Below are 15,000 nucleotides of genomic sequence, written 5' to 3'. Positions count from 1 at the left end.
TAGTATTCTTTTGTTTTAAATTAAAGTGTAATTTGTTTCTCGTCTTGTACTCGAACTTTTGCTGTTTTTGTACGGGAACTTTTTCCGCACCATATATATATATATATACATATATATATATATATATATATATATATATATATATATATATATATATATATATATATATATATATATATATATATATTAATATCACCACTTCCAACAAGGCTGCAAGCAACCCCTATTATAGTTGGAAGTTACTGGAAGAGAAAAGATGAAGTTTATAAAGCAAGATAACGATTAACAGACGACTTAAAAGATTGCAAATTATATAAATTAGGAAAGCAAGAATGGAGTGAATTCCAAAGAACTGAAGTTCGAGAAAAAAAACTAGGCGAATAAGAATTTTTGGAGCTTTTAGGAGCAGTCACAGTAAAAGGATAGGACTTAATTGAATGACAAGTAACATGAGAATGAATTTTAGTAGATGGCACAAGAGATGCATGCTCTTTAGAGCAGCGCCCATTAAAGTATTTATAGAAAAGAGAAGCAACATTATGACAATATGCTAATTGTTGAAAGTGCAACCTTAGCAAATCTAATTTTACAATGGATTTGATATATGGTTTCCAAGAAAGATTGGAAGTAAGAGTTACTTTCAATCTTTCTTGGAAAATGATGAAGAAAAAGAGATGAAGGGTAGACGACTCATCAAGTACATTACTGTAAATAAGGAAGATCTAGATAGACATAAATATAAGAAGATCTAGATTTTTGCGATAAGATTAGTGAGAAGTGAGATCCTTTTCAAGCTCAAATACCACCTCTAAGCAATTAGAGAGTGTTGGCTTCTTATCAAGACAAGAATAAATGCTAGTATCATCAGGGAACAATGCCAACTTAGATATGAGAATTTCAGGGAGATTGTTAATGTAAATTAAATATAAAAAAAGTATAGGGCCAAGGATGGAACTTTGAGGAACCCCTGAATTTACAAGAAATGAAGAAGAGTACTGTCCATTTGAAGACAACTTTTATACTACAATTGATAAGGAAGGATTGAATAATCTTAAAGATATTACCTGATACATTGTAAAAGGAGAGCTTATGGAGAAGACCGGTATGCCAAACTTTATAAAAGGCTTTAGATATGTTGAGAGTGATAGCCTTAGCCTCTCCACACCTATCTAATGCACGATAAATCCTATTATATATTACAAATCAGCAATATAACAAAAAGATCAAAATTCATATTGATGATCAGTAAATTATTAGATTATGAAAATATATTGAAACTAAATTATTAGATTCAAGATGAGAGATTAAGTGTTTGTTAATGAAAGACTTAAAAACCTTGTTTATGATAGGAAGAAGACTAATGAGATGGTAGTTATACGAGTCAGAATGCTCTCCATAATTTTTGAAAGTAAGAATAACAGATGCAGCTTTCCAGCAGGCTGGAAAACAAGACTCTGAGAAGAACTTTTTAAATAGTTTTGAAAGCATAGACAACAGCTCTGAACAACACTTCTGCAAAACTATAATAGGTATGTTGTCTGGACCACAAGCTATAGAGAAGGGAGAGGGAGGCCTGACCCACTAGTTACAAAACTAATATTATATATAACAGTTTTTAATAATTTAAATATTGTTCATTTATTAAACAATCATTAGAAGTAATTTGTAAAAGGTTATTTCTAAAGATAAGTTTTAAAGTAATTCATTTCTAACACAATTAAAAATGTAACAAAAAGTAATTTTTGCTTCAAGTTTGAGTTTTTTGAGTATTTTTTTAATGCTTATATATTTTCTTTTTCGTAAGAAATTGGTTTCTTTTTTCTTTAGGTTTTTTTTTTTAATTTTCCTCCTAGTGTAAGTTTAGCTTATTGTTTCAGTATATTGAATGTATATAGAATGGTTCGAAGTGTGGCAATGCCTGGGACCTATTTTGGCCACTATGTGTATATATATATATATATATATATATATATATATATATATATATATATATATATATATATATATATATATATATATATATATATATATATATATATATATATATATATATATATATATATATATATATATATATATATACATATATATATTTTAATTAAATCTGTGGCTATTGGTCGATTTGCAATAAGTGCAAAATTGGTCATTTTGAGATAAGTATGCAGTTTTGTTTTATTTCATTAGATCTTTTGGTCAAGCTATGATTGCTGTAGTTTATAACTTCCTAATACAAAAATAGTTTATTTTTTATTATTACCCAAGTTAAGGCAACAAATCAAATTTTCTAACGCTTCTCTTGCAAAATATCATATTTGCACTTATCACAAATTGACCAATGGCCACAGATATATATATATATATATATATATATATAAAATATTATATATATATATATATATATATATATCTATATATATATATAATATTAAATTATGCTAAAATCTTAAATTTTAGAAAAGAACATTCACTTTTACTAAATTGCTAAATAAAAGGGAGCAACACATAAAGTATTTTTTTTTTTAAAGTTTTATACTTAAAATAGATTATCTATTTGCTGTTATTTAATAAAATTAAAAAAAAAAATTATTTGTATTTTTAATTTTTTCAATTTAATTTTAGTTCACAAGGTTTGGTTCCTGCTTTATACTATCTTGGAGGTTCTGCTACAAGCTTTGTGTTATTCTTAATAGGCAGCACTGTCTATTCAAAATTTGACGATGAATTTAGAAAAGGAGTTCAAAAGAATATAATTGGTTCTGAGTCTTTTTTTAATCTTATATATGGACCTATGAAAGATTCAAAAAATGTTTCGAAATATGATGGAAGTCAAAATCTAAAAGATGTTTGATTAAGAATATATTACTTGTTAATTAAACATTTTTTAAAAATTATTTTATATTAAATTATATTCTCATTACTCATTAAATAAAAGAGAATTTTTAGTTTTTTTATTTCAATTTATTATATTTATTTTCAACCTCACTTAAGTCTACTATTTATCTAAACACCTATTTACTTTCCATATTAACATTTTCCATAACTTTTTAGTAATTGAAAAAATTTGTTAATTTTTGTAATAAGGATTATTCTTTTTTTACTTAATGTTTCACTTGCTTGAAGAAAATGTTTTAATATCAGAAGTAATCAAGATAAATTTTTGATGTTCAAATAGATGAGATATTTAGATAGAGCAAAATTTTCTTGTTTAACTGGCAACTTGGGATTCTTTCGTCAAACCCACTGAGCTATCCAAGCATTTAATTTAATCAAATTTATTTGTTGATGTTTATGTTTGCATTGATTTTATAATTATATTTTAGTACTAAAATAAAGCAATGAACCTTTAATCACTTATATCATGTACCGAAGTAGCTGTCAACCTAAAAATCAATTAATAGTTCTCAGGAAATTTACTAAACCTGGTATAAAACAGGTATTTACTGATTTGAATTTTTTTGTGGCTTGAGATTTTCATATTTTACATTCTAATTGTGTATTTATATTTTTATGTTATCATCTTTTACAGTGAATTACCAGTTATAGTTAGTTTATATACTGAATATTTTTTTGTGCATATTTTTTTTAATTTTAATCATTGTTTCAATCACTGTTTTTCTGGTTATAGTTTGTTGATATATTTTGATGAATAAATAGTGCTTTTTTTTTATTAGGAAATAATGTTTCATAATGTATGAAAAAATTGCTTGACATATTTAAATCAAAATTAGAAATGACTACTTCATTTCTAATTTTGATTTAAATATGCAAGTTCCATTCATTTACATTTCTGCTGTTAGAAATTGATTAGAGATTACATTTCTGTTGTTAGAAATTGTGTCTGTGTAATTTATTATCAGTTTTAATTAAAATAACCAATCCTCTTCTTTCTGTTTGTTTTTTCAAAAGTAAGATATTTTAGTGTGTCACGAATCTTGGTAGTTTTTTACAAAAATATTTTAGTTAAGATCAATTAAGATCACCTCTGAAATAGGAACTTCATATTAAGATTGCAAATTTTATTTGATGTGTTTTGTAAGAAATAAATTTTCAAAATGTAGCATAGCATATTAGAAAGTTTTTTTGCATAAATAATTTAATTAATTTTTAAGTTTTAAGTTTTCATTTTAAATTTGGATGCTAAAATGGCTGAGATTACATCACACTAGATTACTCATACATGCTTTTATTATTTGTTTATTTATGTTAAGACATTTAATGTTGATATTTGTCATTGTTGTCATTGAATACCCACTTAATAATTTTGTCTATATCCTATTGCAACCATAATGTTTTTCGATTTTAGTAATACAACCTTCGGAATTAGGGTCAGTATTCGGCAATGCCGACCTAACTGCCAACCTGAAAGTATTTGAGATCGGCAAAAATTTCCGACCTTGTTTCTATGTTTTACGGTTAGATCTTTGTATCAAATAGTTTTTGCCAACTTGATGCCGACCTCAAAAAGATTGAGGTCAGCAAATTATTGCTGACCTAATTTTTCCTAATTCCAAGGATTGAGTAATATTATGCAGGCTAGCAAAATCTTTACTTCATTTAATTTGACACTTGCTTCTTAATTTTGATACAGTAATCTACATCTGGATAAGATTTTTATGTCAAGCTACAGATTTTTTCTGATCTCTTTTATTATGTTTAAATTTTTTTCTGATCTCTTTTATTATGTTTAAAATTTTTACAGATCTCTTTTATTATGTTTAAAATTAACATTTTATGGCATAAAACTTTTCTTGAGTCATCTTATATACTCCAACAGTATTCTATCATTGTATGTTTTGTTCTAAAGTTCTTTGTAATTATCTTCCATTGTTTTACAGACTTGATGAAACTGCTCTTTTTGCTCTCCACTCTTTTCGCTTTTTTTCATTGAAAGTTGAAGGTTGTATGAGAAAAGTTAAAGGTTGTATGAGAAAAGTTAAAGGTTGTATGAGAAAAGTTAAAGGTTGTATGAGAAAAGTTAAAGGTTGTATGAGAAAAGTTAAAGGTTGTATGAGAAAAGTTAAAGGTTGTATGAGAAAAGTTAAAGGTTGTATGAGAAAAGTTAAAGGTTGTATGAGAAAAGTTGAAGGTTGTATGAGAAAAGTTAAAGATCAGAATGAGTCAGGAAAATGTGAAGACAATAAAGAGTTTTAAAGCATTGAAGAGGAAAAAAAGTAAATGAATAAAAGTTTTTAAGGCATAAAGGGACAGTTGTAGTAAAAGAATGTGACTTGAAAGAACGGATGCATCAAACGAAAATAAGTTTTGGTTGATGGAACTCAAAATGGTAGCCCCTTTAAGTAGCGACCATGATAGTATTTGTAGAAAAGAGAAAGGGATGCAACCATACAATAATGGGAGAGTTGCTCAAGCTTGGTAGATTGACCAGGTCCAACTACGTTTACAATGCTTTTTTAGACCTTGCCTAGAAGAGAAAGAGCATAATTAGAAGAGCCAGCCCAAATATGACAATATATTCCATTCAAAGGGATTTGTTGTGTAGAGAATGGCAGTTCCAACTATTAAATTAAAAAAAACATTTTTAAAACATTTAAAGCATGACTATAGTACTAAAAAAAACTAAACATGAAAAACCATTGTCATTATTACCAAAATAATAAACAAATACATTACCAAATAATTTCAATCTTTTACAAATTTTCATGATCTTTAAAGTAATTTTTTATCTGTTGAATCTTGCAAAGTTCATTAGACCAGATTTGGTCTTTGTAAAATTAATTTAAATTCATTTCTTTGATTTTTAAATATCAGTGTTGAATGCTATCATCGTTTTATTTGAAAGGACTCCAATGGTTAGAATGGCAATATACTTATGCATCAATTTACCTATTCATCATAAGTTAAAGTCTGAATCCATTGACTGTTACAATTTTTAAATAATCTAGAGATTGCTCTGACTTCTGTAGCTATTGTTTAATCAGTCTACTTGATATTATTAGCTAATTTGGGTCTTTAATTTCTAAACTTTGATAACTATCACAATTTTACTTTAATAACTATCACAATTTGTTTGATGATAAATTGATAACTATCATCACTCTTCTTGAGTCCTCTACATTACATCTTCTTTCATTACTGACCTCTCATAGAAACCATTGAAAAATTAGCATCTGCTAATTTGTTAATTTGTTTCTGGGTTGTCTTTATTGTGCTTACTATTTTTCTTATTTCTGATTCCATCCTCTAACTTTAAATCTCTGATTCCATCCTCTAACTTTAAATCTCTGATTCCATCCTCTAACTTTAAATCTCTGATTCCATCCTCTAACTTTAAATCTCTTATTTGTCCTTGGTTAGAATACTTTTGTCATATTTTAGTTGGTTCTTCTATTGATGCCATTTCTTATTTAAATAAGGTCCAAAAATACAAGTGTACAACTGTAACTTAAAAGCGGATCAGTCATGTATAGAGTTTGATTTATTTAAAATGAAATTATTTTTATAATGCAAAAAATCTGTAAATCATTTAAAAAAATGCCAATACTCATTATGTAAATAGGGGCCAGTTAAGCTAATACTAATTTGTTGGGATATATATAAATAAATATATTTTTTAAATTTTTATAACAAACAATAACAAAGTTTAAAAGTTTGTTTCTATTTGATATTTAAATAAAATAAAATATGAACAAATAAATTAATCATAGGAATTAGCATTTTAGATAAATAGGTTAGATTCAGTTGCATGTATAGTTTAACTTTTAAACTATATTTTGTCACTATAATGTTGTTGATAAAAAATTACTGTCGATAAAAAAATCTTCAAAACAAAAAAAATTAAAAGGTCCCCTACAATGTATTTATTAACTTGATGTTTTGCAAATACATGCTAGGTCATCTGAAAATTTACCTGAGGATATTCTGAGAACAGAAAGATGGTCAGTTGAACACAGTTACATTTGCATTTTTAAAAGTCATTTATCATAATTTAAAAGCATTGCTGTTATCAACAACATTTAAGTTCAAAAATGCTAAAAAAAGTATCTATTTTTGGGTAGTAATTTTTATTAAATGTTTATATTATTTTTTGAAATAGTTTCACTTGATTTATGATTCACAATTTATTTATTTAGCAAGTGCCAAATGTACCAAACACACAAGTTTGTTTTAACAGTATTTCTTCAAGGTTATTTTTAGTGTTTATGTTTTTTACTTTACCACTTCTATATTTTATCTTAAAATTTTTTTCTAAAAACAGTTAAAAGGGTTTTTAAAATTTTATTTTATTCCATTTTACTTTTCTTTCAACGTTTGGTTTTAGTTCAGGGGTATTTTCTAGTTTAAACAAAATATTTTTTTTAATAGTACAAAATATTTTTAGTAACAGAAAATCTTCAACTATTTCTGTTATTGGAACTTCCTTACTGTCGTTAGGCGTTCTGGGGTTTGGTGGTTCAGCGCTGTATGCTAAATATAATGATGAATTTCGTAAAAATGTGGAAGCAAAACTGCCTTATTCAAAAACTCTTTTTGATGCTCTCTATGGATCTTCACCTGCTGATGCTCTTTCTAAATCTTTACCGGAAGAACATAATGTTTTAAAATTTAATGATTCAAGTTTCAGTCACAAACAAGTAAGTTATTTGTTGTTTAAATTAATTTGTATTTGAGATGATGTTATAGTTTTATTTGTTATTTCAAAAAACTTGAGATGTGGGGGTTTTTTTTATACAAGATAAAACTTTTTTTTCAATTTTTTTTAGGAAAAACAGCACAATGAAGGTAGCAGTTTAGTTTTAACAATTTACAATAATAATTTCAAAAATAAAAAAAATATATACACATCACTTAATTTAATAGTAATCATTGTCATGATTATTTTTTAGAAGTTGTTCACATTTCAGATGATCACCCCGTTATCATTACTAATACACCTGTAATATCTGTCGATACAAATGTTAGTGATATCAGGAAAGAAGGTTTTATAATTGTTTTTTGTTACTTTATATTTACTTAATCTAAATTTATAAAAATTTTGCATTTAACTTATTTTGTTTTCTGGCTCTTAGTAGCCTTTCAAATTTTTTCTTTTAAAGTTTCTTTATTAAAAAATTAAGCAGCATAAATATGTATGCATTACAATCAATTTTTTAGCTACAATGCATCTTTTTTTTTCTTTCAGAAAAATTATATTTCATAATTCATATAAAATTTACATATATGGTTTTTAATAATAAATATTTTAGTATTTTTGGAATTCATGTTATATGCTTAATCACAAAAATAAGCCAGTTGAAGAGGAAGAAGGTGATGAAGAAGAAAAGAGTGTTGAAGAAGAGACCAAAAAGGAAGGAAAGGCAGATAAAGATGAAGAAGAGACTAAAAAAGACATATCTTTTTTTTGGAAAGAGCATACGTTAATAAACTAATGGTAGAACCCTTGACTCATAATCCAGAAGTTTGAGGTTTAAAATTCACCCTAACTTTAAAAGTACTGCATTTAATCTGTTACTCCACACAGCAGTATTGTTAACAATTCGTGTATTTTTTCTTGAATTTGTTATCTGTTTTTGATGTTACTAAGTTATTTGGTAAATTGTTCCAATATGGCACTATTGTTGCTGAAGAAATTTTTGTGGTAACTGTGTTTATTAAACTCTCCGTACTCTTTGTGTGGTACTCCTTTGATATTTGAAGATGGACCTTTTAGAATTTAAAAAAAAGGTTTTTGAGTTTAAATGATACCAGTTTGCTTTGTTTAATTTAGTTTTTATTATAAAATATTGGATGAGGTCCCCTCTAATTTGTCTGGTCTTGAGACTTTCTAACCCTAAGCTTGATAAACGTTTTTTATATCAATTGTACTTGAGACCTGGTACAAGCTTTGTAGCTCTTTGTTGAACTTTTTTTAAGATTATTATGTCAGTTTTCAAATTTGATTTTAAACTGGTGTACAAACTTCTAATTCTGGTCTATCATAAATTGTCTATAGTTTAGTAAACGAATCAGTTGACCAGAATTTAAATGTCCACTTTAGTGTATCTAGTTTTGAGTAAGCTTTATTAGTTATTGTTGTGATATGGTCTTTCCATTTCAGATATTACTTATGTTTATACCTAGGTGTTATTCCTGTGTTGTTTCATTTAATTTGATGATTGTTCCATCGTGGGTTGATATATATAGTGGGACAACTTGATTTATTTGTTCAATTAACTTTTTTAATTTGGCACTGTAAACTCTTATAATTTTACATTTTTGGTAATTTAATTTCATGCTCCAATTTTTTGTCCACTCAACTAGTTTACTGAGATCATCTTGTAATATTTCTTGATCTTTCTGGTTTTTGATTATGACAATTAACTTACTGTCATCTGCAACTAGCTTGCAGGTATTGTTAACTAGTTCAGGCATAGCATTAATAAATAGGTTGAATAGAAGTGGTGATAAAACTTCACCTTGTGGTACATCGCTTAATACTGAGAGTCATTCAGATACTGCATTATTAATTACAACCTGCCTGCTTGTTTTTTGCCCTTTGTTGCCTGTTTAAGAGAAAGTTTTGTAGCCAATTTGTAAATATTTTGTCAAAACCATAAGTTTTTATTTTAGCAATTAGTAGTTTATGATCTATTGTATTGAATGCTTTAGCAAAGTCAAGGTAAACCACTAAAGCATAAAATCCACTGTTTAATGCATCTGTCGTTACATCTAATGATTCAAGTAAATTTGTGATTACTAATTTACCTGTAGTGAATCCATGTTGTTCTTTAGCTATCAAGTTATGTAAGTTTAAGTAACTTGTTGTGTCATCTCACATTAGTTTTTGAATTAGTTTACTAATAACTGATGGTGGTGAGATAAGTTGTCTCATTTGTCAATAATTTGTTGGATAATTTTTCTTCCTTTTTTTTGGAATCGGAGTGATATTTATTTGTTTCCATAGTTATAGTGTAGTCCCAGTGTTGTATGCTTTGATGAATAGTATACTAAATGGTGGGCTAAGTTTTTTAAAATATAAAGAGAAATATCATCAATACCAGCTACTTTGTGTTTATCTAATAAGTTTTGTTTTTACATTTAATGGTGAAAATAGAACAGATGGATTTAAAATATATTTTTTTAATTGTTCTTGGTGATAAACCTTTTATTAAATTATTTTCTTGATCTTGTTGGTTTACTAAATGATTTGTAAAATTGTTTATTTAGACAATGAACTATGTTTACATTTGTTTAATCTATGCTGTCGACATTGATGTAAAATTGTTTATTTAGACAATGAACTATGTTTGCATTTGTTTAATCTATGCCGTTGGCATTGATTGAGATAATTTTACTTTTATATGATTTTTGATTATTTATATATTTGTATAGTAATTTTGGATTTAATTTGCATTTGTGAATTATTGATATTTCATGTTTAATACAGGCATTTTTTACTAATTTTTTCAATTCTCTTGCTTTTCTATAATAATCACTTGAAAGTTTATCATTTCATTAATGTCTTGTTTATCATTTCATTAATGTCTTGATTACTGAATAGTTTAATCCAGTTGATGCTGTTGAATGCTATATTTAGATTTGAATAGTTACCTTTTTGGTATATTTTGATAATTTTTTTGATTTTTTTGTATGGTGTGTAAGTTATTTAGGTAAAAGTCTCAGGTTAGTGTTGAATGGAGGCAGGTTTTTTTTTACTGAGACATCGAATTATTAATATTAATTGTAAAGATCTTGTTCGGGTAATTTGTAATTACTAGATCAATGATGTTGTTTAGAGTTGGTTCTAGTACTGATCCTACTAAGAAATTTGAATTGAGAATGCCTAGAAATTCTATACTAGATCCTCCATTAATGTCCCATAGTATGTCTGAATAGTTGAAATTCTATACTAGATCCTCCATTAATGTCCCATATTATGTCTGAATAGTTGAAATTCTATGCTAAATCCTCCATTAATGTCCCATAGTATGTCTAAATAGTTGAAATTCTATACTAGATCCTCCATTAATGTCCCATAGTATGTCTGAATAGTTGACCTGCTAATAAGAGACTTAAGAAAGTTTTGAACTAGTTGGGCAGTTGTTGTAATGGAATTGTTAATTGCAGTATATACTTGGTGATCTGAGTCTGGTAGTCTGTAGATGCAACCAATAGATTCTGCTTTATTTTAAATTTCACTAGATTCAATTATAGAATTATTTAATTGTTCGATATTTATTTCTAGTGTTGGAATAATAATTCAAATGCTGAGCACCAGGTAATATCTCTAACAGCCATTGCAAATGTCTAAAAATTTAATTGTAATTTGTTTTTCTTGTTTAATATTATTTTTAATTCAATCAGTTAAAATTTGGATTTAAATTTTTTGACTGATTTAAACTCCACTACCAATTCCAGTAAACTATTCCATCCAAAGACAATCCTGTTTGTAAAGAAGTGTTTTCTACTTGTACAATTTTTAACAAACTCTAATTTAACACGATGTTTGTAACCTCTAATATTGGATGCTGGACCTGGTGTATCGATTGAATGCATTTCAATCAATACATCTGTTGTTATAATTCTGGTTCATTATCAATTTAGTGGCTCTTCTTAGAACTTTTTTGAGTTCTTTGATATATTTTTATAATATGGGTTCCAAGCTTGAATCCTAAATTCCAAATGAGGTCTAACGTACGTTTAGTAAAGCATATTCATTAGGATTTTTCATCAAACCAGGATTTAGTTATGTGTATGATATATGGTTGGTTTTGTTTACTCAGCATTAATTGAAATTCATCCCATTTTTTATTTAGTGAAGTTGCATTTAAATAGTAGCAATTTAATTTGTTTAATGTTTGAATGTCTGAATTAAATGAGTAAAGTTTAGATTTTTTAAAGTTTGCCTGAACGGATCTCCCAATAAAATTTTTTTCATTGTTTATATTGTAATGTTGTTTCCCATTACTTCAAAGAACTTCATGGGTAATTTCTGGTGTCTAATTTTTCTTAATTCATTGTCTTTTAGCAGTGTTTCTATTTTTTGTCTATCATTTTCTAAGGTTGTATTTTTGTCTTCATTAGGTGATTCAGTAATAACGCTGACAATAATATTGCTTTCAATTTTATTTTTGGTATTGAATTTAAATTTTCTGCTTCTAATGAACTAACTCTCGTAACAAGAGATAGTTCATTAGAAAATTTAACCAGTGATGATAGTTTTCCACACCAAGTTTGCAATCACTTAATCAGCTCACTTGGGTTTCCTTGGTCGATCCTTGGCCAATTTTCTTCTCAAAGGAAGTCCATGTTATTTGAATAAATATCTATGTTCTCAAAGATAAGTTGGTCTTTGATAGGAGGACTACTACCTTGAATACCAGTGGATTACCTCCTGATCTCTGAACTTTTGAACTTTTTTCAAGTAAACTTAATGATTCTAATTTTCTTAAATTTCCCTGAGAATTTTTCGACAACAAATTTTTTTTAAAGTTAGAAACTTAAATTTAGTTTCAAAATCAATAAAAATTGTAAACAACATTGGGTATAGAATTATTTCACAATTTTCTATAACCAAATTTGAAAATTATTCAGTTTAAGCTACTGTGGATCTGCTGATCTTAAAAATTAAAAATTGCTTTTAATCTTGTCTCAAAATTCTTTTAATACTAAAGTGCTTACCAATCAATTAACAAAAGCAAAAACATTATTTTTAGCATTCAAGAAGCAGAAAACAGTTATATTTCAAATTATATTCCCTAAAAGTTCAAAAACAGTACAAAATTCCGATTCTGGAAAAGAATAATAAAGTTTTCACAACTTTGTTGTGAAAACTTTATTATTCATCACTACAATCAACTATATCAAAAAAATGCAAAAAAATATTGCTGACATTATTTTAGTTTCCTTCAACTGAACATGTGTAAAAGAGTGGTCTTTTTTTTTTTTAAGAAATTCATTTTTATTAAATAATGCAACATAGTGACCTTTTATAATTTTTTCTTTATTTTTTATACAGCTATAACTTGCTTTAATACTATTTCTTTTAAAAATTTTAAGCAATTTATTTGATGGAACAAAACATTTATCTATTAGTTTTTAAAAATCTTTTTCAATATTTGTTAAAACATTTTTTGCTGTATGATAGGTTGGGTTACAAATTGGTAGGTTTGGGTTTCTTAAATTGGAACACTTTGATTCCTTAATTGGCATAGGTTGTTTTTTTTTAAAATAAAAAACAACAACAGTAAAATCAACAAAAATCAAATTAAAGTTTATTTTTGTTTATTTAAGTTTATTTTTACAGTGACAGTTAAAACATTTAAAACTTTTAGTAGGATTATTATTGCCTGTGCAAAATAAAATTCTACTAAAATTTACAAAAGCATCAACTATTATGACATTCTTTTATTTTATTGATAAAAGTTAATAAAGTATTAATTTTAAGGTATCTGGTTGTAGCTATTTATTTTTAAATTACGATGAATCTATTTCTTTAACTATTTGATTTTATCACTGATTAAGTAAAGAAAACTTTATAGTTCCAAACAATGAAACTTCCCAGTAAACACAAGTCATTTTAGAAAAAGTTTTAGTCATTTTAAAAAAACGTATTAAAACATTTTTTAGACGTGTTAAACACGTTTTGTGTTATTGGATATATTTTGTTATATTACTACAATATCATGCTTGCTTAACAAGTTTATGTTGTTATTTTCATTTTAAATTATTGCATTTTATACAAAAAACTGTTGTTGCTGTAGCAATCTAATTTACCTGGTGCAATCAATATAGTATGAACATGAAATTAGATCACCAAAAAAGAAAAAGAAAAAAAGCTTTAAATCAATTGTGCATGCTGGTTTTTTGAGGGATATATAAAATATATGTATAAAATAATATACATATATATTTATTTATGTATACTATTATATACATATATTTTTATACAATAATGTATATAAGAATTACTGTGCTATAAAAAGCAAAGCAAATAAACAAACAAAATGCATTTATTCTTGAAAATACTTTTTATTTAACAATAACAAAATTTTGTTTGTGAAAAGAAAAAGTTATGAAAAGAAATGAAAGAAAAAGTTTAAGAAAAGTTTTTTTTTTCTCACTTTTTCTTAGAAAATTAAAAGAAATAATGATTATATTAAGTTTATTAAAAACATATTCTCTTGTTAATTTTTGTATTCATGTTCTGTTCTATCTTTGCTTATTATTTTGTTGCATTTTTTTCAAACCAACTATATTGTCCATATAATTTCCATCAGTAATTTTTTTTTTTATTATTGAAGAATATATTACTTATTGTTTTGATTATGAGATTTATCCCAAGTTTTAGGTGATCAGAACAAAGGATATTTTCTTTGAATAAAAATAAAAAAAAATAAAAAAACTGAACAGTTGTTCTGAATGGCAAGTCAGTGTTGTTAACATCAAAAGTCTAAAATTGCAAAAGCATCACTATAATTATTCAGATTGGTAGATGGCGTAGTCACTCCTCCCCTTGATAAAATTTTAATAAATTGTTTATCTAGAGAATCATGTTTATCTGCTTGAATCATTAGTTATGACAGCATTTACCAAATCTTTTTAAAAATTTTTTTGCAGTATAACCTGCAATATAAAAGGCAACTTCTCTGCTATCTTCAGACAAAGACACTTTATTTAAAGAAGTGCACTGAAGTTTGTCCAAAAATTTGTTTAAAATATTTTTTACTAAACATTGTTACAACTGCTATTGTTGCTTTTTTTAGAATCTTAAAGTTATTATTTTCTTGGTATTTGATTTTGAAGTCTCATTTATTTTGAGAAAATGTATATATTTCATGTTATAAAGTGTATTTTTTATTAGCTTTTTATAAAAAGTTTAAAATTCTAAGTAAACTGCTTATCTTAATACCATTTTTTTTTTGAAATTGAAATAAAAACCGTTCCTCTAAAATTGTATTTATTTTTTGAAAGTTTTCTTTTCATAGATAAAAAAACTAAAAAATATATTACTTTAACTGAGGTTTGTTAATATTTTTTAAAATAAAGGTTTGGCCCTAATTT

General features: G+C 26.1%; 1 protein-coding gene across 1 annotated transcript in view; it reads left to right on the top strand.

The window, feature by feature from the left end:
• Positions 1–15,000, top strand: part of LOC100200802 (MICOS complex subunit MIC60) — a 37,557-nt gene that overhangs the window by 10,367 nt on the left and 12,190 nt on the right. Inside the window, exons 4-9 of the mRNA XM_065792574.1 lie at positions 2,455–2,507; positions 2,620–3,433; positions 7,092–7,144; positions 7,340–7,592; positions 7,722–7,740; positions 7,845–7,937. Coding sequence (XP_065648646.1) covers positions 3,359–3,433; positions 7,092–7,144; positions 7,340–7,592; positions 7,722–7,740; positions 7,845–7,937 — 493 coding nt within the window. The 5' untranslated portion in view covers positions 2,455–2,507; positions 2,620–3,358. The remainder of the gene's footprint in view (positions 1–2,454; positions 2,508–2,619; positions 3,434–7,091; positions 7,145–7,339; positions 7,593–7,721; positions 7,741–7,844; positions 7,938–15,000) is intronic.

Source organism: Hydra vulgaris, chromosome 03 (genome assembly GCF_038396675.1).
Source record: "Hydra vulgaris chromosome 03, alternate assembly HydraT2T_AEP".
NCBI lineage: Eukaryota > Metazoa > Cnidaria > Hydrozoa > Anthoathecata > Hydridae > Hydra > Hydra vulgaris.
The sequence above is the reverse complement of the archived record's forward strand: the minus strand, read 5'-3'. Positions and strand labels throughout refer to the sequence as shown.